This window comes from Elgaria multicarinata, chromosome 2 (genome assembly GCF_023053635.1).
Source record: "Elgaria multicarinata webbii isolate HBS135686 ecotype San Diego chromosome 2, rElgMul1.1.pri, whole genome shotgun sequence".
NCBI classification, from domain to species: domain Eukaryota; kingdom Metazoa; phylum Chordata; class Lepidosauria; order Squamata; family Anguidae; genus Elgaria; species Elgaria multicarinata.
Window position 1 is genome coordinate 132,769,694 of NC_086172.1, and position 25,227 is coordinate 132,794,920.

Below are 25,227 nucleotides of genomic sequence, written 5' to 3' on the forward strand. Positions count from 1 at the left end.
AAAAGATCAGCTGAGGCCCCATTCTCAGTTGCATTCTTGATAAGGCCTCTTGTGAACAATTCAAACAGAGTGCTTGACGTGGACATTTAGGTCTAAGATCTAACCGCACGGGGCTCTAACCTTAAAAAGAGATGCTTGCCCCATAATGGTTGGGTTCATATGACACATTAACCCACCATGGCTTAGTGTATTGTCTGCAGAATGTTTTCTGTAGGGTGGGTTAACATGTCTGAATGCAGCATGTTTTCCGCAAGGTGGTTTGTTAAACATGCAGTGTGGCTTATTTTTTTCAAACAAGCCACCTTGAAAGCCCATGGCTTGTTGTTGGGTTGTTCAGGGTGGTTAACCTATGTTTCAATTGATCCCTCGCTCGCCTCCACAGCCTGCCATATTGCCTCTGTACTAGAAGTGAAGTAATGATATCTTCATTATTTTATTTATTGTTTTTTAATTTGTATTTCTCACCTCAAATCTGCTGCCCCACTTAGCTTGGCGCCCTATGTGACCGCCGAGTTCACCTTTATGGTTGTTGTGTCCGTCCCCTCCCGATTCTCACTTTACTAATTTGACCATAGGAACGGGGTGTTAATTAACATCACATCACTTCTGTATAATTGTGTAAACTGTCTCTATCTAATATACACTATGAGGAAAATGTGGAACCAATGTACATTGGTGACAATTATAGTATTTGTTTAATATATGCCGTATAATTGTGCTCTCCCTATCTGCTTATTTAAGGTTGCAATGGATATTACAAGGGGAAGCCTGGATGAAATTTCAAGGCCAGCATCTAATTCGAGAATTAATCATGCAACCAGAGTTTTAAGTGCATCCTTAGAGATTTTAACACCAGAGCCAGACCTGCCCAAGGTATCTATTATGTCCATCGTATTCCTTTTGCTTGTTTCTACAGTGCTTTGAAGGTTCTGCATAGGGGTCAACAAGTGTTGGCTCAGCTGACTAGCTAGCCATTTCACACTTCTCCCTTGAGTCCTTTGGCATACACAAAGGAGAGAAGCAGCGTCATCATTTGTGTGAGGAATGGAAAATGTAAGAAACAGTGGGAGAAGGGGCTCCTGATGATTCTTAACTTGCTTGAAAGCTGCAGTGGGAATTAGACCTTCAGAAAAGGCCCACTCCAAATTTTGTAGTTTCCCTGCTGCTGTTCCTTCCTTGCTAGATGTATATGTATTTGTGTGGAATAAAAAGAATATGAGAGTGAGTGAGAGGGGGGGAAATGGAAGAGAGGATGATTGGATGAATGAAGAGGAGAAAAAAAGGATATCCCCACTTTTGACTTGAACCTGACCAGTTTTGTATTTGGCCCCAAACACCACCCATATGAAGCCACTGACCACTTCCCCCCTATGGAATGTTGCCCTTGACCCCAAAAGGTTGCTCACCCCTACAATATAAGATGCCCAATGTATGCCCATATCTTCTTCATCGGCCCTTATCTAGTAGAGTTGCTTTCATAACATCCTATCCCCACGGTGTAATCTTAGATTTATTCTTACATTGTATGAATAAATCACATTTGTGGGGGGAGGACACTGAAGTTTGCCTGTCCTTTTTACAGTCTGATGCTCCCCACCCTCTGTTTTTTGCTCTGTGTGTAAAATAATTCGGTGAATAAGGCTGCAAATATTTATCTAGACCACTTTCCTGCAAATTCATCTTATAATTTGTGACATAAAAGAAAATGAACCAACCTCTGTAAAGGTTTCTTGCCTGGTCGCCTGAAGGTAATTCTTATCACAGGCAACTAGGTGAGTTGCTATTTACAAGTCTGTTATAAAATACATCAGATCAGAAGTACTTGCAAAGTGTTGTTAAATCCTTAGATTTTATCCTACAACATTATTAATGTAGATTATATTAATAGTTCCAGATTATAATAATTCAGCAATTTTGAACAAGAAGACTGATATACTTGTTAATCTCTTTGTTTGCACAACGATTTCCAGGTTGATTTTTACAGTAATTACACAGAAGACAATGTGAAAGTAAATTATGATGAAAATGGAGAGGAGTATGAAACCAAAAAGATGCGAACTTCAGAAGAAATTTCTGAAGGAAAAAGTAACAGTAATCTTCAGCTTGTGATACAGAGTACAAATCAGGTTAAAGGTATGAAAGTTAATATATGTGCAGTGCAATCCTGTGCATATTTACTCAGAAGTAAGGCCCATGGTGCTCATTGGGGGCTGCTCCCTAGCAAGTGTCTTTAGGATTGCAGCCTTTGTTTTCTAGCGTAGGAAACTCATTATAATATTTTGATTTATATAAAACTTCTCTGAGATTTTTTGGAGCCTCAGATGAAAAGTTACATGAATGTAAAGAAAAGAGAATAAGTTTCACTGGAAAAATTAATATATTAGTAATCAGAATCTTGCACTTTGGGGTTCCTTCTAATATGACTATTAGTGTACAAAGTAATAAATCATAAAGGGGCAATTTAATAGCATTTAACAACATATGCTTTTCAATGGACCCCAGAACTGTTTTTAATGGACCCCAGAACTGTTGTTGTTTAAAATGGATACTGTTTTATACTGTTGTTTTAATATTTTTTGATGGTTTTAAATTTTGTAAACTTTTTAATGTTCACTGTTTTTAACTTTTGTAAACCGCCCAGAGAGCTTCGGCATGGGGTGGTATATACATTTAAAAATAAATAAATAAATAAATAAATAAATAAATAATTTGCATGTTGAAGTGACACTCAGAATAACCCATTTTTCTTGCTGACTTCTTTAAAGCTCTCATAATGCTTTTATACTTAGGGCAAATTTACACAGTCAGATATGTTGCTAGTTAAGCTTTTTAATGGATACTGCACTCATGTGATTATAAATACCTATTCATGCCATTTTTTCCTAAATTTAAACAATACATGTATTCTTTAAAGTTACATGGATGCTTGACAGAACTTGAAACAGAAAGAGTTTCCCCCGCCCATAGGTTTGTGCACTAACAAATTGTCCTTTCCAGACCGCATCTTGCCTTGTTGTAATGTCACTTTCACAATTGGTTCAAATCTTAAAGGTGTTGTTAATTCCACGCATGGGTTCTGTTTTTCAGAGTATTCTTCAAGCTCTGCAGATTCTGAAGATGACTGTATTGAAAGTAAACTGTGTCGTTGCAGCAATGCTCCTCAGAATAAACTAGTTAAATTACAAGAAGGTATTATTTATTTATTAAGGAGTTTTGCTGATCTTTACTCTTCAGCTGGAAAGGTTCCCAGAGTGGCTCCCAGATCAGTTTAAAAATGAAACTGTCCCTGCCCTCAGGTGTACCAGTTTTAAAAGAAAAGGGGATGGGGAGGGAAGAGGGAAACTCAGGCACTAGTTTGTAATGTTACAAAGTTCTTATAACAACCAGCTGGGATAGAAGTGGGATGCTCACAGTTCAAAAACATGTTTCAGTGAACCTGACAATGCGACCTTCCTGGAAATGGCTGTACTGCAGCCAGAAATTGCAGAGGCTTTGCTGGAATTTGCCAGCATCTCATTACTCTTGCCATGGTGGGTAAGGGCACCCCCTCCCCACACATACTTGCAGATGGTCCTGCTGCTCTTCCTCACAGGGCAGTTAATTCCAAAAGTCTCTGAGGGGTAAACAGTGGCCTAGCCAATGCAGTGAGAGCAGCAGCAGACAGCAAATTGGCCAGCATCTTTGCAATCTTCACGTGCTGCTGCTCTCGCTGCTGAATTAGTTGTTCCTAATTCCCCACCCAGCCCCCAAATTGGGTTGGGAGGACGCATGATTTTCTATAGCATTGTTTATCCAATGCCACCAATAAGTAAATGGTGACAAAGAGAACCTGGGGTGACTTTTTCCCCATTTGTCGCCAATACTGTATCACAATAATTTGTTTCTCATAGAATAACATTAAAATCAGTGTCGCCAATTTTAGTGGTCTCTTCTCCTAGGTTTTAGCAACAGTCTGACACTTAGGAATGTAGAGAGTGAAGCTTGTTGGGATGGAGATATTCAGTGATGTTAAATTTCTTCATGTTAAACAGCTGTGAGAGGTGCAGGAACAAGTATAGTAACGGAGCTATCAACCCCGTTACTCTTTGACTGGTTTCAGACGACATGATAGCCAGCAGTGGTTTAAATAGTCAACAGTTGGTAATTGTGTCATCTGTCAGGACTTTTTCACACCATGGTTAGTTATTTGGCTGAAATACCCAACACAAATAACCAACTCTGTGCAGAGTTGATTATTTGAACAACCGTTAGTTATCGTGTCATGTGTCAAACACACAGTTGGTTATTTTCGGCAACTACTGAGTCCCTTGGCAAGAGCGACCAAAGGGGCAGCTGCCGCTCTAGTCCAGCTGGCAGAACTCTCAATGGTTGATGGGATATCAGTGGGAGGACTGGGGGTGGAGAGAAGACAGGGGATGTGTCAATCAAACACACCATTGACTAATAGTCAACTTGACACTGGCCTTAATCCACACCACAGTTGATTATAACCATGTCTTGTGGGGAGTACCCCCTCAATAATCAACTCTGCAATTGACTATTAACCCAACACTGACTATTGTGTTTTCCAAATGCAGCCAATCCGAAGCACGCTTATTTGTAAATTAGAAGCAAATTCGACATGTGATTAAGATCTGTGTGGCTTTTGTTTTACTCTTTAGCTGTTTTAAAATGGTTAAGGGGTACTTTAGAAGAGGGTGTTGACAGTGCAATCCTAGGCGTGTCTACTAAAAAATGAGTTCCATTGAGTTAAATGGACTTACTTCCAGGTAAGTTTGTACGGGATTGCTGTCTAACCCTTTCCTCTATGCCCTTTCCCTGATATAAAACTCACACTCATAGAGGTGCTATGAGCTTCATGGGGGTAAAAAGAGATATAGCAACTAAGTTTGGGCATGGGTTTTTCACATCACCCTTTTAGAAGTTAGGTCTAACAGGTTAATTTTAAGAAATATATTGTCATAATATATTGGGACCACAATACCTGATGGAACGCCTCTCCCGACATGAACCTACCCACTCACTGCACGCTACATCTGAGGTCCTCCTCCACGTGCGTACTCCGAGGGAAGCTCGGAGGATGGCAACAAGGGAGAGGGCCTTTTCAGTGGTGGCCCCCCAATTATGGAATAATCTCCCTGATGAGGCTCGCCTGGCGCCAACGTTGTTATCTTTTCAGCGCCAGGTTAAGACTTTTCTCTTCTCCCAGGCAGTTAACAACATGGGCTGAATTTGTTTGTTTCTAACTGACACCAGAATAGCTGTTTTTACAAGGATACTGTTGTTTTTATGCTTCTTATGTTTTTAAATTTTGTATATTTGTGTTTTTTTTAAACCACCCAGAGAGCTTCAGCTATGGGGTGGTATACAAATGCAATAAAAAATAATAATAAAAAATAACTTGAATATAGACAACCTCTGGGGCTGCTCAAGTTGGACTTTCCACTCCCCACCCCACAGGTCCTGTGGGGCTGATTTCAGGGGAGAGTGGAAGGCAGATGAGTATAACAATAGGTACCAGCCCTGTTCAACCTCGATTGTCCCCTCCCTTCAACAAGGCCATGTATCGCTACCTACCCTGATGAGTTTTTATTTGTTAAGATTGTTTGTTATGGCTTTATTTTTTTGATAATACTTGTAAGTTGCCTTGGAAAGTTTTGTACCCTGAAAGACAGGATATAAATAATTGAAATAAATATTGAGACAAACCTGATTCATATTTTATTTTAACATTCTCACATGATGACTTGACCACATCATCTTTCACACGAGGAAGCACTTAAGTGAAATAGCCCATCTTTGCACTTGTAACTTTGTGTCTGATCTCTTATAAATAGTCTTGGAGACCAATGAAAGAAAAGCTATATTGATTTATTGTATAAGTTTTAGTTTAATCAACTTTTAGTTTTGCCAATGGGAAAAACAATAATCTGATGCAAGGAGCATATTTTCTTTGTATAATGCACAGTTCTCATAGCAGGGATCAGCTTAGAAGAGGCAATTCCTCCTGTGGAAAGGAATGCCTTTTTTTAATGTGATTCCCTTCTGCAGTTTTCATAAGCACTTGTATAATAATAATAAAAAAGTAAATCTTCCATCTGATCAAGGACAGCCCCAGTTCTAAACTGTCTATTGGCCAACAGTCTTTAGCAACTTCAGTTTGAAGTGCTATTAAGAATTTTTTTTTGACTGAACAGTCATTTGATTTTAAAAGTCTGTTTTATATTTAGTAACAATCGATTCTACAAATTTGGAAGATACTAAGGAAAGAGATGTAGATCCTCTCATCCTGAAAGCTATACAGAAGATGAAAAGGTTGGACAAAATATTGGCAAACAAGCAATCTCAAGAGAGAGCAATTAAAAAACAAGGCAGAGAAATGAGAATGAAACTCTGGGAAGAATTTCAGGTTAGAAACATAAGATTTGATTCCGAAATACTATTGTGAGCAAACATTTATGTAAATTAACAGAACTGAATTTCACTCAAATTTAAATTGCCTGTTGGCTTACAACAATCAGGCACTGACTTATAGGGTAATAAGAAAAACCCTCAAAACCAAATAGATTTTGAACCATGGATCTCTGGAGATACTAGATCCTTGGTAGGAAACACACTTTTGTGCTATGTCAATATAAACAATTCTGTTTTATAGTTCTTGTGACAAGTACCTAAATAATACTTATGAATGCATATGCTGCTCAGTCTTCAATGATAGCTGGTGCACAATGTTGCTAACATTTGTACGCATCAAATTTTAGAAATGTGTTGTTTGTGTTTACAGCAAGCTAAAAACTCTGGTAGACAAATCAAGGAAATGTTACTGTGTTGCCAGTTATGTACAAAAATAGCTGTCATGCAAATCTATACTTTATCATGTGAACAAAATGCTTTGTAAGTCAAATGGGAATAAAAACCAAGTATGAAAACCTGGTATTGCATGTGGAGGCCCTTCACTAACTTGTGCACAGCTTTGTGCTCTTACATAAGTCTGTTGGGTTGTGCACTTTTTTTTTGCTATATACACTAAATTGTGTGTGTGTGTGTGTCTGTATTTTTTGTCTGTATTCAGTCCACAACATCTCGAAGCTCTTCGGTGATTACTGAAGAGGTAGAAAACACAAGCAGATTTCTAGCTTTGACTTCACCATTACCAGAAACACCTGGTAAGTACCAAAATTAGAATGGCAAAGATTTTCTTTTCAGGTCTAAGAGAGCAATCTTAAATGAGGTGGGGTGGGAGAGCTAAATGGCATATTGTTAGCCACTTCCATTGCCCTTCTGGCTCACACTGGCTAGGGCAGGTAGTGGGTGTGCATGGCTTTACTGGGCTCTTTACCCTGGTGGAATCCCCCACTGAAAATAATGGGGTGGGCAATTAGCAATGCCAGCTCAGCCTGGAATCAGCTGAGCGGGTGTGTGAGTGTGGGGCTTCTTGGGGGTAATTCCAAAGACACACCCATCCCTGAAATGCCCCATTTTGGGGCCTACCACCTTCGGGAATATTGCCAGTGGCAGATTTATGCTCATAGCATTCTCCATGGGAGTAACTAGGACCTCCAGGGTGGGCTTACTGCCCCCCTCCACCACTGATGGAGCTATTCTCTGTTGGTGGAGGGCTTGTCTGCCTTACCTGTCAAATATCACTATTGGTGACAATAAGGAAATAGGATGTACCACTTAATCCTCTGCCTGTTTAACCAGAAGTGTTCAGTTGGGCTTCCTCCCAGATTAGTGTGCATAGAATTGGAGTCTAAGCTTTATATAGCTTTATACAGTGAGAAGTGTAATATATTTTGCATTGGTGCAATCACAAAGCTATGATGGTTAGAAAATAGAGCCATGTTTGTATCATTATTGCCTGTTGTAAGGCGAGGATCACATTGGAAGGAATCCTTTGTGGCCATAGAAAAATGAAAAAAAGTATCAAATTATTTTGGGCATTTTTGAACTTAAGGATTTGCAAAGAGGACTGATAAAGTACATTTTATTTATTTCAGTATTTTATGGACACCTTTCAGAGCGAAAACCATTTTAAGATAGCTCACAATCGGTATAATAAAAACAATTGAAATATAAAATCATGTTCAGCTTTAAACTTATAATATCCTAGTCCATCCCAGCAATCCTAATTAAACAATTTAATATTTAAAATATTAAAATAATATTTAAAATATTTAACAATTTACAATTTAAAAACAGAAACTTTGTCTTTGTTCAATAACGCCTTTAGGGATACTTTACAAAGTAGCTGGTTAACTCACCTTCACCCAGGAACTTTGCCATCACTTCTTAGCCCTCCTTTCCTATTATACATTGTCCCCAAAGCATTCCATTAGTGACTTACTAATATATAAAAAGACTTATATGTTCCCCTTGGTACATCCTGCCCCAGCATTTTAGAATTCCTGATCTGAATCCCTATTTTAATTTGTTTAAATGGATAGGCTATCAAGAAGTACCTGATGCAAATAAACATTGTGATCTCCTTGACTTTAAAGGATCCTATGCATGATTACTCTGAAGTATGTCTAATGGATCTTCTTCCTGAGTAATTGTGCATAACATTCCACCCCACATTAAGGCTACAATTCTGTACCAACTTACATTGAACTTAATGTGATTTGGGCCTGATCTACACCAAGCAGGATATTGCATTATGAAAGTGGTATATAAAAGGCAGGAGCCACTTCCATACTGCTTTCATAGTGCAATATTCTGCTTGGTGTAGATTAAGCCTTAGTTTTGATTAAGCAGTAATATGTAGAATTGTGCTGTAAAAGATCTATTTTTCATTGCATTGTTGAATTGTGCATTTTTGTAACAGAACTAAATTCAATTGCTGGTCTTGTGAAACTAGTGATTTTAGAAGTGAGAACAGCATTCTTTTCTTTTGCATTGCAAATGGTTTCCAGACAATTGTTTTTAAGCACAATAAATGTGAAGGAAGTACATCTTTTCCTCTAACAATTTTATCCATTTTTTTTGCAAATGCTTTATTAAGTGTGATTATGTAAGTTTCATGGGCACCTATTGGACAGTGTTTCTAATGCCTCTAGTGATGAGCAACATAACAACACCTTATCCTCATGCCTGCATTTTGTAATATAATATAAAGCAGGTTTTTTATTACCTTCCACCCATTATTTGTGGACAGCATAGCAGGCTACTGATGCTGGGCTACCGAGTACGTAGTATGAAAGGAGAACTCTGGGGTTATTTTATTGCTTTGCTAAACTCTATGCTCTGTAACTTGGTACCTCTTTGTCAAGGGTGCACAATCTTTTCTTCCCCGAGGGCTGCACGGTTTGTGACTGTGTGTATATGTGTTTACACTCTTAACATTTATATCCATGGGTTGTGATACAGATTGCTCTTTTCGCTGTGGTAGCTGAAGCAGGGGGAACACACACACAATGGCCTTGTTCAGAAGATACCTTAAACCATGGCTTTAACCACAGTGACTAAGGCAAAAAGCCTTATTCACCATAGTTAAAGCTGTGGTTTAATGTGTCTTCTGAACACATTAAGCTTTCTGGCTTTAGCACCATGGTTAAAATCATGGTTTAAGGTGTCTTCTGAATGGGGCTAATCTGTATTAGGATTGCTGGGGGAGGAGGGTGGAGAGAAGGTTGGAACGATCGGTGGCACGTTGGCGGTGACGGCAGGATTTGGTAGTGGCAATGAGCTCAATAACTCAGGGTACCCATGGGGAGCTGCATTTCAGGCCTTGGAGGGTCCATGCTGCTCCCAAGCCATGGATTGTGCATGGCATCCTCTATGTGAACTTATGCAGGAGCGAAAGGCAGAAAATTATTATGCTTTATAAAGCACCTCATAATTCTTTAGGCAGGTTCTGCTTGCAATTAAAAAAACCAATAGATGGCATATTTGTACTTAAATTAGAATTAACTTTTTCAATTACTTTTAAGATGGGGTGAGTAGAACTTTAAATTGATGCAAGGCTATTAAGTTACCATTAGATGTCAGTATTTGATAATCGAATTGGAACATGCTTGTAGAAACTTCATCCTTTTTTTAAATAAGGAGAGGTTTTTTGTTCAGGTGTTAACTAAAACTAAAGTACTCCACCCCCATTTTCTTTTACTTTACAAAGGTATATTTTGCTATTCAGATCATGTGCCTCATCCATATTGGCCAGGAGAACTTGGCATAGTTAAAATAGTCGAAGGATCCTCCCTGCTTGATGCATTTGTTCTGCATACCTGCAGTCAGGTCCATTTTATCTGATTTTGGGAGAAGAGCTTGGTTTTTTTGAAAAGAAAGGTTGGAATGTAATTAACTAATTCGCTCCTTAATAAGTTAGCATTTAATCTGACTTGGTGTGGTTATGGGTGAACTGAAATTAATTTTGCTATCACGCTGTATGTGATTAACTGCCAACTACATATTCATGAGCAATGAAACTTTATATATTCTATTCTGTTTCTGAAATGTCCTGTGCATCTGCCATACCTGAATAAAAATAGGAGATTAGTACATGGCGTGATATCTGTTATTCATATATTCATTTACTATTTTTAAGTAGGCTGCCCAACAACACATGTTCTCTGGGTGGCTCACAAGAAATAAAAGAATAAAATACAATATGAAAAAAACAAGAACAAAAAAAACCAGCACAAATTGTGTTTAGCTCATAGGGAAAGAGATAAAACCAGTCTAGCAGCACAACAAGTTACATATCAGTCACTAAGAGCCCAGATTTGAAGATCACAAATGGTTTAAAAGGCCTGAGTACTAAAAAAAAAGTCTTCACCTGGCATTGAAAAGACACATAAAAAGGTGCCAGGTGAGCCTCTCTGGGAAGGCCATTCCACAGCCGGGGTGTAAGAATGACCTCTCCCTGGTAGCCACCCACCTCACTTCACTTGGTTGGGGCAGTCAAAGCAGGGCCTCTGAAAAGAATCTTTATTTTTTAAGTACAGTTTTTAACATTTTAATAGAAATTACACATTCAGTAAAAGTGCTAAAATATTATGAACAAACAATACACCTTCTCTGAGTTTCTAGAATAAGGTACATGCATTTTTATCCTCACATATATGCACGACATAATCCAAAAACATCATTTCCAAAAAACCCCCCACTTTCCTATAAACATATACATTTTATAAATAACTGTATCAGGTTATTGAAAAGCAGGATGTAATATTTGAATATATTGGTCTACTTCTGCAAAAATTAATAAAGGATGGCCGGTTTTCTGGAAATATATCCCCCATTTGACTTTTTTCTGCAGTTCTCATATAATGTGTTTAATTTTGCCATAATGGCAAAATACCACTTTTTGTTCAGCCATTCATCCTTTGAAGGTATTATTTGTACTCTCCACGTTTTTTGCATGCAATATGCTTGCTGCAGCTAAGATATAAGATGTTAATTTCTTAAATTGTTGACTAGCAAGTCCATCCATAAAATTAAGAAGATGAAACAAGGGATTGAAGAAGAGGATCTTAAGGTGCGGTAGAGAAGGCAATCTGTCAGGTAATTTGATGCAAAGCCAGTTTGGGCTTTAGCGGTTACTGATCCAGAGCCATTTAAGGTGCAATCCTACCATATGTATCATCAGACTGAAAAAAGTCCTACAACTCCCAGCATACTCCAGCCAGCATGGCTGGGAATGCTAGAAGTTGAAAGACTTTTTCTGGCTAAACATGCATAGGATTGTGCCCTTAGGGTTATAAAGGTTAAAATCAGAATTTTTAATTGGGCCCAGAAGCAGACTGGGATCCAGTGCAGTTGACAAAGCAGTTGCATATTATGATTGAAATTCCCAGCCCTAGCTAATAACCTTGCAGACCTAATTTGGACCGTCTGCAGTTTCCAGAACATTTTCAAGGGCAGCTTCACATACCATGTATTATAGTAGTTTAACTGGGAGGTTACTAGAGCATTGGTAACTGTGGCTGAGCGATCTCTGTTTGGGTATGGTCACTGCTGATATTTCAGACAAAGCTGGTAAAAGGCGCTTCATGCTACGGAGGCCAACAACCGAGCCTGTAGTGAGGATGCTGGATCAATACACATCCCCAGATTGCAGGCCTGTTCCTTTAGGGCAGCGGTGTACAACCTTATCATAGAATCATAGAATAGTAGAGTTGGAAGGGGCCTATAAGGCCATTGAGTCTAACCCCCTGCTCAATGCAGGAATCCATATTAAAGCATACCTGACATATGGCTGTCCAGCTGCATATTGAATGCCTCTAATGTGGGAGAGCCCACTACCTTCCAAGGTAATTGGTTCCATTGTCATACAGCTCTAACAGCCAGGAAGTTTTTCTTGATGTTCAGCCAGAATCTGCCTTCCTGTAACTTGAGCCCATTATTCCGTATCCTGCACTCTGGGATGATTGAGAAGAGACCCTGTCCGTCCCTTTTAAGTACTTGAAGAGTGCTATCATGTTTCACCGCAGTCTTCTCTTCTCAAGGCCAAACATGCCCAGTTCTTTCAGTCTCTCCTCATAGGGCCTTGTTTCCAGACCCCTGATCACCCTCGTTTTGGGCTCTGAGGGCCGTATCTGGGTATGTTGGGTGGCTGGGCACGCATGTACACAAATGTAATTCTTACTAATTTGGACAACTTTCCCACCAAGCATACAGAGCATAGCTCAACTCTATGCATGTCTGCTCATAAATAAGCTCCAGTGCAGTGGCTTTCAGACATGCAAAGCATAGCTCAACTCTAAAATTTAGAGAGATTTGAAATTAAAAATACCCAGCAGGATATTTAAAGTTTAAATGTCTTTGAATTGCTTTTATCTTCAGTCCCTTGTCTGAGATAAGGATGGGGTTTCCCTGCTAAATACTGAAGAAAGCCTCAGTTCTTTGGTTTTCTGAGGTCATCCTTTTCATAGTCTTTTCCTGGGAAATGTGGGTGGGGGCTGCACAACCCACAGCTGAGGGCCACAGGTTATGCATCCCTGATTTAGGGAGAGTGCAACTCCTTCCAGAGTGGTTTGGACACCACTCACATGGGTGGACAAAGCACTTGCCAATAATACCACTGTCTTGACTGGACTGTAGCCCCACTGATTGTGGAATGCTCTCCCCACTGAGGTTTGCCAGATGCCAACATTTTCATATTTTTGGCACAAGGTTAAGACATCCCTCTACACCCATACATTTGATGTCATATGATATAGCTATTAATGTCAGTTGCCTTATCAGGTCCCGGTATTTTATTGTAACTGTTTTTAGCTGTTTCAAATTATTTTTAAATTTTGTACATTCAAGATTTTATATTATGTTTTTATTAGATTGTATTTTGGGTTTTAATTTTTGTGACCCACCCAGAGAGCTTTGGGTCTTGCGTGTTATAGAAATGAAATGAATGAATGGAATCTCAGTTCATTAGTTAACCCTCATCCACTGATTCAGGTCTTCCACAGCTCACCTGCAGTATATCTACTGGAACAAGCTTGTATTATTCATTGTCGGTGTTGTTGTTCATGCTCTGCATATTCTGTGAGCAGTCCTTAGCTTCAAATACTGGAATGGTATATTTCTTCACAGAACTATCTTAACTGCCTTTGAAGGTGAACAATGTGTTGAAGGAATAGAATCCTCAAATTTGCAGAAAACAAATGTAATACCATTTAAAATGCTAACCTCTAGGCAGTGCTTGAAGCAGTTTATTTATTTATTTATTTATTTATTTATTTATCATACTTATACCCCGCTCTTCAGCCAAAAAAGGCTCTCGGAGCGGCTTACACTTAGCAAAAAAGACAGTCCCTGCCCTCAGGCTTACAATCTAACAAAGACATGACACACAAGGAAAAGGAGTAAAGGAGGGAGGGAGGGAGGAGAGAGAAAGAAAGAGAGAGAGAGAGAGTCCGACAGGAGCAGGCCCTGATGTTACTTCTGCCTGCTCCTGTCCCCTCGGTCTTTCTTCTTCCCCACAGGGCCAAGATGGCAGTTTGCCCTGTGGGGGGGGGGGAAGAGTCCAGCAGGAGCAGGCCCCGATGTTACTTCTGCCTGCTCCTGTTCCCTCGGTCCTTGTGGGAAGAGTCATTAATGGTATCACCAGGGTGTTCTGCGCTTACCATTTCAAGCAGGGCCAGAGGAGGCACCTTTCCACCAAAGCTAACACATAATTGCATGTTCTCTTGGCAGAAGGAGAGGGTGCACCATGTCAGTGCAAGCGCCTCCTTTATCCTCACACCAGATTATCAGTGCTCCTTAAAGCAATGCTTGTCACAGTGCTGTTCACTTGTGTGAAATTGGTTTCCATTCTTAACAAATACGAAACCAATATGCCTTTCATGGGTACATGATGAATACATGACTGTTATTCTTGGTTTTCAAAATGTAAAACTGTAGCATTGATTTAATACTATGTTTCATTAACAGACCCTCCTGCTGTTGAAGAAGATGAAATGATTGGTAGTGTATTTCACACACAGATCCACCCAGAAAATTATAGTAGAAGACAAACCAAGCAAGGTATAATTTATATCAATACACTTTTGTTCCTTAGAACCTATTTTGAAAGTACAATTATAAAAAGTATTTTCTATGTCAGAAAAAGCATGTACTTTTTATCCTATGAATGACTGTCAGTGCCTACTAGTCCCGATGGCTACATGCTACCTCCAGTATCAGAGGCAGTATGCCTGTGTACAACCTATTGCTGGGGAACATGGGTGGGAGGGTGCTTTTGCATCATGTACTGCTTGTGGGTTCCTTGTGGGCAGCTGCTTGACCCCTGTGTGAATAGAATGGACCCTTTGTCTGATCCAATATGGCTCTTCTTATGTCTCTTATGTTATAGTTATACCCATGTACCAATATCCTTCTATGTTTCCAAACAAGTAATTCAAGAGTTTTTCAGCTATACACATATGCTAACTATCTCGGTCTATCATGGGTTACTGTGAATGTGCCTTTGAATTTGTGGATGCCTACCAGACATGATAATTTTGCTATTTGCTTACCTTTCTGCTCAGTAATTAGATTTGTCAGGGGGTCACTTTAGAAGACTGTTGGGAACAGGCCTTTCTCTGCTGCCATTTCCTCCTCCATTTTTCTCCTATGGAGCCATGGGAAGGGAAGGAACTGTATACGTATTTATTGGTTAGCAGAATTGCATATAGTTTTGCTGCTTCTGGATAGCTGGCAAGTAATAAATGTGTGCAATTTGGGTGGGGAAAGACAATGGCTTGGCTCCTAAGATGAGTTAACATAGTTAGCTGGGAGTAAGCCCAACTCTACTCAATACAGCTTGCTTCTGAGTAGACAAGCATAGGATTGCATTCTCAAGGAAGTTCATGGAAGGAAAGTTTCCTGTCCCCTCCTTAAAGGCCTCTTTGGAGAGTTGGGGACCATGTGGGCTAGGGCATTGGGGGCTGGAGGAGAGGCCAGAAACTTTTCTCCCATGAACTTATGTTATTTTATCTTAGGATCCAAGCCAATAAGTTCTGAAAATGAAGCATCTTTTGCCTGAAGATATTTTCTCAGTTGAGATGTAATGGGAAACCATGGTTTCCTATTATGAAAATGAGTTTGCATGAGATTTGGGGTCACATGCTCCCCTCATTTCTCTCCTTTTCATGTTTGAGGAGATACTCTTGCTTTTGAAGAGGGCACAGTTCCCCATTACATCTGAATTCAGAATAAACCACAGTTCTCCAACTATGGTTAGTTAATAAATCATGATATCAAATGTTACTTAGAAATTCTGGCCATGGTACTATCTGACAAAGCAGCCGACTCAGGTGTGTAATTATGTTTAAGTGATAAAATCCTAGTTCATAATCTTCTGAGGAAATTACCACATCATATTTGTAGTGTCATTAGTTTTCAGAATGATAACAATGGTGTTGTCGGGGCAGAAGCTGAGTGCTTTGGCATAAAGGCAGGATATTAAATAGTAAATAGAAGTTCATAGCACATTTAGAAGCATAGAAGTGTTATCTCTTAGTGATTGCAGAATACCTCCTTTCTGGGAAAATATACTTAATATACAAAGATAGTAATTGTACAAAGAGTAATGTGTGTAGCCCAAATCAGTGGGAATTCCCTCAAATATGGGGTTGGATTCCATCAAATGATGGGAGGGTGGCTGGCAATTTTCACTAATGCTCACAAAATACTTTATAGAGGGTTAAGGGACCCTCAAGAATACTGGGTGAGATGGTGCTGAGGGAAGGAGGAATCTGTGAAAAATCATTGCCATGCCCCATCTTTCTTTTGGGAGCCTCCACTAGATCCTGGTTCCCTTCATCAATGGAAGGAACTCTTTGACCTGGTTCACATGTAACAGCTGCAAATCACAGGTTAATTAACTAAGCGATTCACTATTTGCCTTGGCTGCGTGTTGCTACCATTTGAATATGCAACCTCCAATTGGTGGTTGCCCTGTGAAGTATGAACCAGGACACTATGCATTAATTGTGGGTTAAAAACCCAAAGTTTTCCTAGCAACTAATTGCAGGTTAGCTTTGCATTGTTTAACCCATGATGAACCATAGTGTCCGGGTTCACACTTTACAGAATAACCTCTGGTTGGGCAAATCGGGGATTGCATATTCAAAACGGTGATGGCACATGCTGCAGCAAATCATGGCTTTATTAACCCGCAATTTGCTGCCATTGCATGTGAATGTGTTGCCCCATTTGCAGAGGGGCAACACTTGATCTAATCCGTGGCTAGGATTGAACAATCTTGCCCTTTAGGTTTTACTAGTTTGTAAGTTGTATGCAGGATTACAATGAATGAATTTGTACTGCTCTCCATGTAATTTTGTTAAGCATATATTGAAAAGGCTGTTCAAATAATACAACATTAATAATTTTGATTTTGAATAATTCTGTGGATTAAAACTGCATTTGCACAGTTCTACTTTTTGATATTTTTTCTTATTTGCAGGCTGTTTAAGTGAAGATAGAACAAGAAGCTCAATAAAGAAAATGGAAAACATGTCTAAAAAAAGTGAAACTAGCTGTAAAAAACCTCCTGATTTTGTTAAAAAGAACATAGAGGTATGTGCTAACAGACTGTGTTGCAAAACAAAGGATTGGAACACACTGTCAAGTCTCATGTTAATCATTTAGAAATTAATAGTGGGTGATCAACTTTGCTATAAAGTTTATCTTGTATAGCTTATTGAGGTTTATAGGGAAAGAGTAACTTTGGCCTTAGCTAGACCTAAGGTTTATCCCGGGATTGTCCTGGGGTCATCCCTGTTCATATAAATGACACACAGGGGATCCCGGGAGCAGGCAGGCAGGGATGACCCCGAGATGATCCCAGGATAAACCTTAGGTCTAGCTAAGGCCTTTGTTTCTGATCGCTTTCAGATTAGCCTGTTTTGTTAGGGGGGGAAAAATACGAAACTGGCATTTATAATCACATCTACATAACACAATGTTGTCTCTTAATCCCATGTTTAGTGAAAAGGAGGTTTATGAAGTTCTTTGTACCTATGAGTTATGGGTGGTGTGGAAGATAACCCTGCCACAAAATTTGCATGGAATTTGTGCAAATCCTGGTACATCAGGGTTGTACCAGAATACAGATCTGATGATTTAGTTATACATCATCAAAAGAACTAAAGAAGATCTCTGCTGGATCAGGCCAAAGCCTATTATTATTTATTACATTTTTCAACCACCCAATGACCAAAGTTCTCTGGATGGTGTACACTGGTCCAGTATTCTCTTTCCATGGTGGCTAATCAGATGCCTCCAGGAAGCCCACGGTAGGCAAAAGCCCTCTCCTACTGTTGTTTCCCAGCAAGAGGTATTCAGAAGCATGCTGCCTCTAACCGTAGAGGTTTTATATGGCCTTTGTGACTAGTAACCTTTGTTAGCCTTATTCTCCATGAACTCGTCTAATCCCCCTTTAAAGCCATCTGAGTTGGTGGTCATTACCTCTTCTTGTGGCAGCAAATGAGTTTAACTATGTACTGTGTGAATAAGGTTTTTGTTTGTCCTCTATCTCCCACCATTCAGCTTTCTTGGATGATCTTGGGTTCTAGTATTATGAGAGAGGGACAAGAACTCCCTGTCCACTTTCTCCACGCCATACACTGTGTCATCATGGATCTGTGCTGCTGCTAAATGTTTAATTCCACAAAACAGTAGCGGACCTATACCTGAACCTCCTTCCTTCTTGCCTGTCTTTCCCCATCGCAATCTGCCCTCTGTGGTGATTCTTCTTCAGTTTCACTCCAGTATCGGAAAAGATCCCAGACCAAAAGCAGTAATATCAAAAATGAATCCAGACTAAAAGTGCACACTGAGATTTCAGTATTTTCCACCCACATGCCCTAGGGTCTTGCATTCCCTGTCCCCATCTAAAGCTCCAAGTCTGCACTGTCATATATGCTTTGGCCCATGCCTACTGATTTGTGCTGTGGATGGCACGGGTCGCTTGAGCATTGCGCCTAGCCATTAAAGGTAACTTTATTTTTCAAGCACATCTTGTTCTTTGCCTCTGGATAAAATTTATCTGCAACCAGTTTGTTCTTTGTGGTGGCTTTCTTAATAAAAATACCTATGCACCAAAAATTTGGAGATTCCTAAGTTCTTTGTCATCAGATATAACAACTGTTGTTTCTTTGGTTGGTTTGCTATCAGCCTGACTTTAATTCTTTTTTGTTCTTTTTACTGATTTTCTTAAGAATAACTAAACCTTGGAAACATATGGGGAATAATGTAATATAATGGAGGAAAAAACTCATCATTCAATTATTCCAAGCCTTCAAGCTTCCAAATTGCTTTCTTTATTCAGCTGGCCAAGGATTCCACAAATCAAGTGGTTTTGCTGGAGGAAGAGAAGAAGAGGCTGTCAGAATTGCTCAAAGATACTGAAGATGAGGGCAGTGAGCTTCAAGTCATTGAAGTAGGAGGATATTAATCTAGCTTGATCCAAAATGTTATTTCTCAGTGTTTAAATTTGTGTTTGTACTTTCCAGCCCAGAGGATTCAGTTCAATCCGTTCCTCTTTAGCTTCCAGTGGTGGGGTAACAATTTACACTGGTACATGCAGTGGAATCTGGGGTTTGTGTGGATGCTTGCGTATAACAACTGAGGGCTACCTTCTTGACTATGTGCACATGGACATGTTTTTTGAGGATTGGGTGATTCATTAAAAAGCGTCTTTTGGCTAAAGCAATTAACTACTCTTTGTTGCTGTTTTCCTTCATCAATTCTACGTAGGTAACTTTTTGGAATTTGTCACCTTGCTGCTATTTTGTATTGACAATTGAATATTTTACAGTTTTGTGCAGACCTTAGGTTTTTTTTTTTAAAAAAATAGATGATTGACATCTCAGTAATAACCTTAAATATTGCAAAAACAAGTCTGTCATGGTGCTCCAAAGTCACACTGCTGTGAGTCTACAATGCAGGTTGGAAAGAGATGACCTAAAAGAATTCTAGCTATTGCCAAGTAATTTATATCCATATGAAAAGGAGGACAGGGTCCTGTATCTTTAACAGTTGTATTTTAAAGGGAATTTCAGCAGGTGTCATTTGTATGCATACAGCACCTGTTGGAATTCCCTCTTCATCGCAACAGTTAAAACTGCAGGAGCCTTGCCCTCTTTTGTAGAGTGACTAGATACAAAAGAGGGCAGGGGCTCCTGCAGCTTTAACTGTTGTGATGAAGAGGGGATTTCACCAGGTGCTGTATGCATACAAATGACACCTGCTGAAATCCCCTTTTCTCTACAACTGCTAAAGGTACAGGAGCCCTGTCCTCCTTTTCATGTGGTCCCCTTAAAGTAATTAGCATCTTATGGAGCAATCCTGTGCATTTTTATTCAGGAGTGAGTCCTGCTGTGTTTATTGGGCCTTTCTTACAAATATTTTTTGCACAAGATTAATATTTGAGAAGTGGTTAAAGAAGCAAACTTTAATTTGCGCAAGAAATGCATAACATGAAGGTGAAATAATACACTTTGTTATATATTTATCTATTCAAAAGGCTTAGTACATGTTTGCCTCATTAAGAGAACAATTCTCTTAATGAGTGTCTGGGGTGGGGGCATAGGATAGTTCGTATTCCTGGATCCAGGGTCGACCTCACCGTTGCAGCCGACAGAGACAACTGCTAGCTGCCTCTCCGAGGTTGCAGAAGTGACCTTGGAGAGGAGGGAAAGGGGGCGGTACTGTGGGTGAGATGGGGAGGGACTAGGGAAGCAGGGATATGAGCTATCCCCAGCCCTCCCCAGCCTCCTTCCCTCCCCCTTTGCAGAGTCCTAGCTAAATGGGCAAAAATGCCCATCTAGCAAAAATGCAGCAAGGCAGGATCCTCCTGTTCTGCATCGGAGGATCCTGAGTTCAGAGGCTGATGGGCACCCAGGATCACTGCAAACTGCCCCTAAAAGTGGCTTGATTTTTCTCTCGCCCTGCCTTCTTCCTTTTGGATTTTGTGGGGTGATATTTTAGAGACCCCATGCATAGTAGTGCCTCTTTAATTGCAGCTTTAGACTGAACCGCCCAGAGAGCTCTGGCTATTGGGTGGTATAGAAATGTAATAAATAAATAAATAAATAAATAAACAGACAACTTTAAAATAACAGTGCAGCCTTATTAGAATTCAGATTTCTTATGAAACAAAATTCCATCTTTTAAATTTATTATGGTGACACCAGTGCAGCTGTGTCAGTGTGTGTGTGGTGTGTGTGTGTGTGTGTCCATCCATCATGGATAAGACTTTTCCCATTCACTCTGTGTGTGTAGTGTGTGTGAATGTGAATCCTCTGTTCTGAAACATACAGGGGACTGGCCTGCGGGCTGAGAGCAAGCAGCACACATTCTGCTTTGTAGTGCTTTGTTGACTGGTTCCCCATCATGGTGGCACTTGATTGCCATACCGCTGCTGGTGCTGTAGGCACCTACTTAAGAATGAACAGTAATTGCATGGTGACCAGATTCTCAGGCTTTTTTCATTACACATAAATATCAAGGCAAGTGTTGCCTTCCTGAAGGCACCCCAGTATTTTCACATTTATGGGCCTATGATTTAGGAACCAAAACAAATTTTTTCCATGTAATTTGTAAATGCAGTAATGGATACTTTTTGTTAACGTTTAAGCCATTTTAAAAGCTCATTACAGGAGCACGCAGACCCTCCCAATTTTCCAAACTTATAATACATCTAAAGTTCTCCATGAGTTAGTAAGTATTTACTATGCTGCTGAAAACCCATGTTCTGATTTAATGTTGGATATGCATTGGCAGCAGAAATATGTGACTAATTTCATTTCCGCAGAAAGATTAAAATCAGTAGGGCCACATCAAAAGTAAAAAAAAGGAATATGTAAATATCTAACTTAATATTAGAGCATAATATTTTTGCTTGAAAATCTGTGTAATGAAGTTGGGATTTTAGTGACTTAAACCAGAAAATAATTTTCTGAAATTTCCCCTTCCTTTTTCGGTGAGTTACAATTATTCCTGTCTTGCTGAGCTGAAGTTTTTAATATGTGCATAGTTTTGGATCAGATTCTGTATTTAATTGCCCCAATTTATTTATCTCTCACAATAAACGTACAATATTTTGGTCTTTCTATTATTTGGAAATATATATTAATTTATTATTATTATTTTTAAAGGAAGAATCAACTGAATGGTTAGTACCAGGTGAGGGATATACTCCTAAACCAATGGAATATCACCACCTCGCAGAAATCAGTGCTAAACTCAAAGTAGTAATCTCTGATGGAGATTTGTCTGCAGTTCAGAGCTCCTGTTCAAAAGTACCCAAAGAGATTTATCAGGTACAGTACAACATGGAGTATGTTTTAGAGTGCTAATAGTATATCTCCTAAAAGCAGATGATTTTTTTTACAGCATTGGAATTATATTTACCCCTTTCCCCCCAAATTCCTCCCTTCTGCCCTGCCAGCAGGAAACCAACAGTGCTTAGAAAATGTGGGAGCATTTTTACCTCAGAACGCTTTGAATAAGCAGTAGGTTTACCCAGTAATAGATTCAATCAGATGTTTACTCCTGTTCTATAAGGAAGCAAATTTCCTGTGAAGACAGAGAGAGAGAGAGCCCCTATGAAAATATGTGGTTCAGGGCTAGGAAATCTGGGACCTTTACCTTGTAATCTCAGCTAATCCTTATTTAAAAAAATAAATAAAAAATGTATACCACTCAGTGTGGGCTTTAACAATGACTACTTTTAACTTACATTTCTTTCCTCTTCTAAGCATTTAGAGGTGTTCTAATTCGAATAATGGAATAACCACATCTCCGTGTTTTCCTTGAATTCCTCCCCCTTCCCCCCAGATTTGCTTATTTTTTCTAAGGCAGTCCAGGGTAAATCAGACCTATTCCACTCCCAGTTTGGAATTTCAATCAGATTCGGTTGGTTTCATTCAACCAGTCCTGGTGAGCCTCTGTTTTTATTTTAGTTATTACTACATTTTTATACTGCCCAATAGCTGAGGCTCTCTGGGCAGTACACAATTAAAACCATAAAATACAACATGTATCTGAAAAAAATAATAAATTTAGAAGTTAAAAAAGCGATATAAAACCAAAATAAGTTATGGTCCAGGGGAAAACTGTGTGAAAAGCTATGTTTTCAGGAGGCATTTAAAGGATGTTACATTTTCTGCCTCCTGAATTGCATGAGGGAGGGTTTTCCAGAGGGTGGGTGCCAAAACAGAGAAGGCCGCTGTTGAGGTTCCTCATGGCGACATTCCATTCATCTCGGAACGACTACCAAGACCTCCTCTGAAGATTGTAAATCTTGTCTGGGTGTATATAAGGGAAGGCGGCCTGCTAGGTATGCTGGTGCCAAGTTGTTTAGGGCTTTATAGGATAATAACATAACCTTGTATGTGTTTCGGTAGTTAACAGGCAACCAGTTCCTTCTGGCTCTTTAGCCTGCAACCCCCTCTTCTATCACCTACCTATGTGCCTTTTTATACTGCCGTTATGGCTTTGGTGGGATGCAGTTGTCTCCCTCCCTTCCCCAGTACTGACACTACTATGGCAGTGAGCCAGGAGCATTGAAACATGTCGTTTTCTTGGTGTCTGAGTCATTGCTATAGCAATGCCAGGAGAGAGGTGGGGAGTGGAGGTCTCCATTGTGCTGCTGATACAGCAAAGGTTCGCAAGAGGCTGGAGGTATTCCATTATACGGGAGGGAGGAGATTAAAATCTGAGCCAGAGAAGTATCGGGGAGATTGTAATGCTTGTCTTGTAGTTGCTGAGGTTTTGTACTCTGAGCCGAGAAATTATGAAGCTTTGTGGTGTTTCTGTTCAGTTCCTTATATCAATCCTAACGTGAGCACAACAGAACATTTATGAGTAGGTAGGCAAAAGGAAAAAGAAGAAGAAAAAAGTTAAATCTACTGCAGATTGATGCAATAAAAATAAGTTTATTCATTATTTATTTATTTATTTATTACATTTTTATACTGCCCAATTGCCGAAGCTCTCTGGGCGGTTCACAAAAATTAAAACCACAATAAAACAACCAACAGGTTAAAAGTACAATTACAAAATACAGTATCATTAGAAAGTCAGTACTATGTGGTGCTGAAACAAAAAAGAAAAGAAGGTATTTCAGAAATCTGATCAAAAAGTTAACTTTCTTCATCCCAGGATAATAGTCCGAGCACCTGTGATCCAAGAATGAGCAAACTAGAAACAGGAATATTACTCCATGGCTGCATTCTTCCAATAAGAACATTCTTACTGAGGCCTTAGCTAGACCTACCTGTTAGCCTGCGATGGAGGAGGGAAGATCTCACATTGAGTTTAACGCGAGATCCCTCCTCTGTTTACATGAGACGCACGAGGACCTCAGAAGGAGAGGGTTTTTTTTAAAAAAAAAAAACTTAAAGGGCCAGCAGCGCACAAATGCTCGTGTGCAAAAGGAAAGTAATTTTTACAATTTAAATTACCACTCCCCCCCACCCTACCCCCGATGGGCACAGTGGCTCCCAGTTCCTCACAAGGAATTGTGCAGAGCCGGGTCAACCCGCGGCACCCGGCGAGACAGTTCCGCGGTCTCAGTCTCAGGCTCAGCCCGGGACCACAGAAAAACTGGGGCCAAAGTGGAGGGTGAGATCCCAGGGCAAGGGAGGGATCATCCCTCCCTGATCCCGGGATCCCCTGTGCATCATGTGGACGCATAGGGACGATCCCGGGGATCACCCTGGGATAAAGCCCCGTCTAGCTATGGCCTAAGTCGCTTTGAAATCTAGGTTCTTAAGTTCTGCCCTTTAATAGGAAAAACTTCATGATTAGGAAAAGAATGTCCTCTTAATGTCAACTTAACAGTCTTCCAGAATTTAAGAAAGCCATAAAGACTGATCTCTTCCGTTAGGCCTACCAAGTTGAATTTTAAGATGCCTTTTTTAATGGTGTGCTGCTTTTAATGATGCACTGGTTTTAATTAGTTGTATGTATTTTATGGTGTTTTTATTTGTGTTGTACCCCGCCTCGATCCAGCGGGAGAGACGGGTAACAAATAATTTATTATTATTATTATTATTATTATTATTATTATTATTATTATTATTATTATTCCCCTAGGGCCTAGGAACCTGAACTAATCAATATTGTTACACAATAGCCAGAGATGAGTATGAGTTTGGGAAAAAGAAATAGAGGTAGGTTAGGTTACGCTAATAAGGCGTCTCCATCCCCTATACTAATGAAGGCTGCTGATCTAATTACAAACTCTGAGTCAGCTTGGCCAGGGGTAACTGCAAACACCAGAGCTGGGAAACTGCTGTGTCACGTGGTCAAACTACATGCTACATTAATTACATGCAAGCAGTTAACTTTTTTTGTTTGTTTTGTTTTTCCGTTAAATACCCACTGCAGGGGGTGGGGTGAGAAAGATCAGGATAACAGTGCATAGGGGAGGTGCAGGAAGTTAATGTGACACAATTATTTAGTAAGAGCTAGCTATTTTGCTGGCTGACCCCTAGAATTTTTACATTTTTTAAAAAATGGAATAATAGCTAATATGTCTCATTCATCACAAGGACATTCATTGTATCCATTGTTTATAGACACCAAGGTTTTAATTCCATTCTTTCAAGGAATTTAATCTTGGTTTGATAATTAAAAATGAAGTAGTTATTGATGAATTTTGATCCAAATGTTACATATACAAATACATAACATGTAAGAGTAGAAGATAAATACAATAATTGTATTTTTATTGTGTTGGCTTTGTTTTCTTTGAAATGCCTTGAGCATTTTAGTAGACAGGTGAGATAT

General features: G+C 39.6%; 1 protein-coding gene across 1 annotated transcript in view; it reads left to right on the forward strand.

The window, feature by feature from the left end:
- Window positions 1-25,227, forward strand: part of FSIP1 (fibrous sheath interacting protein 1) — a 93,297-nt gene that overhangs the window by 3,531 nt on the left and 64,539 nt on the right. Inside the window, exons 2-10 of the mRNA XM_063117728.1 lie at window positions 742-873; window positions 1,971-2,133; window positions 3,088-3,189; window positions 6,231-6,409; window positions 7,073-7,166; window positions 14,374-14,466; window positions 16,892-17,004; window positions 18,758-18,868; window positions 21,588-21,752. Of these exons, the coding sequence (XP_062973798.1) occupies window positions 748-873; window positions 1,971-2,133; window positions 3,088-3,189; window positions 6,231-6,409; window positions 7,073-7,166; window positions 14,374-14,466; window positions 16,892-17,004; window positions 18,758-18,868; window positions 21,588-21,752 (1,146 nt within the window). The 5' untranslated portion in view covers window positions 742-747. The remainder of the gene's footprint in view (window positions 1-741; window positions 874-1,970; window positions 2,134-3,087; window positions 3,190-6,230; window positions 6,410-7,072; window positions 7,167-14,373; window positions 14,467-16,891; window positions 17,005-18,757; window positions 18,869-21,587; window positions 21,753-25,227) is intronic.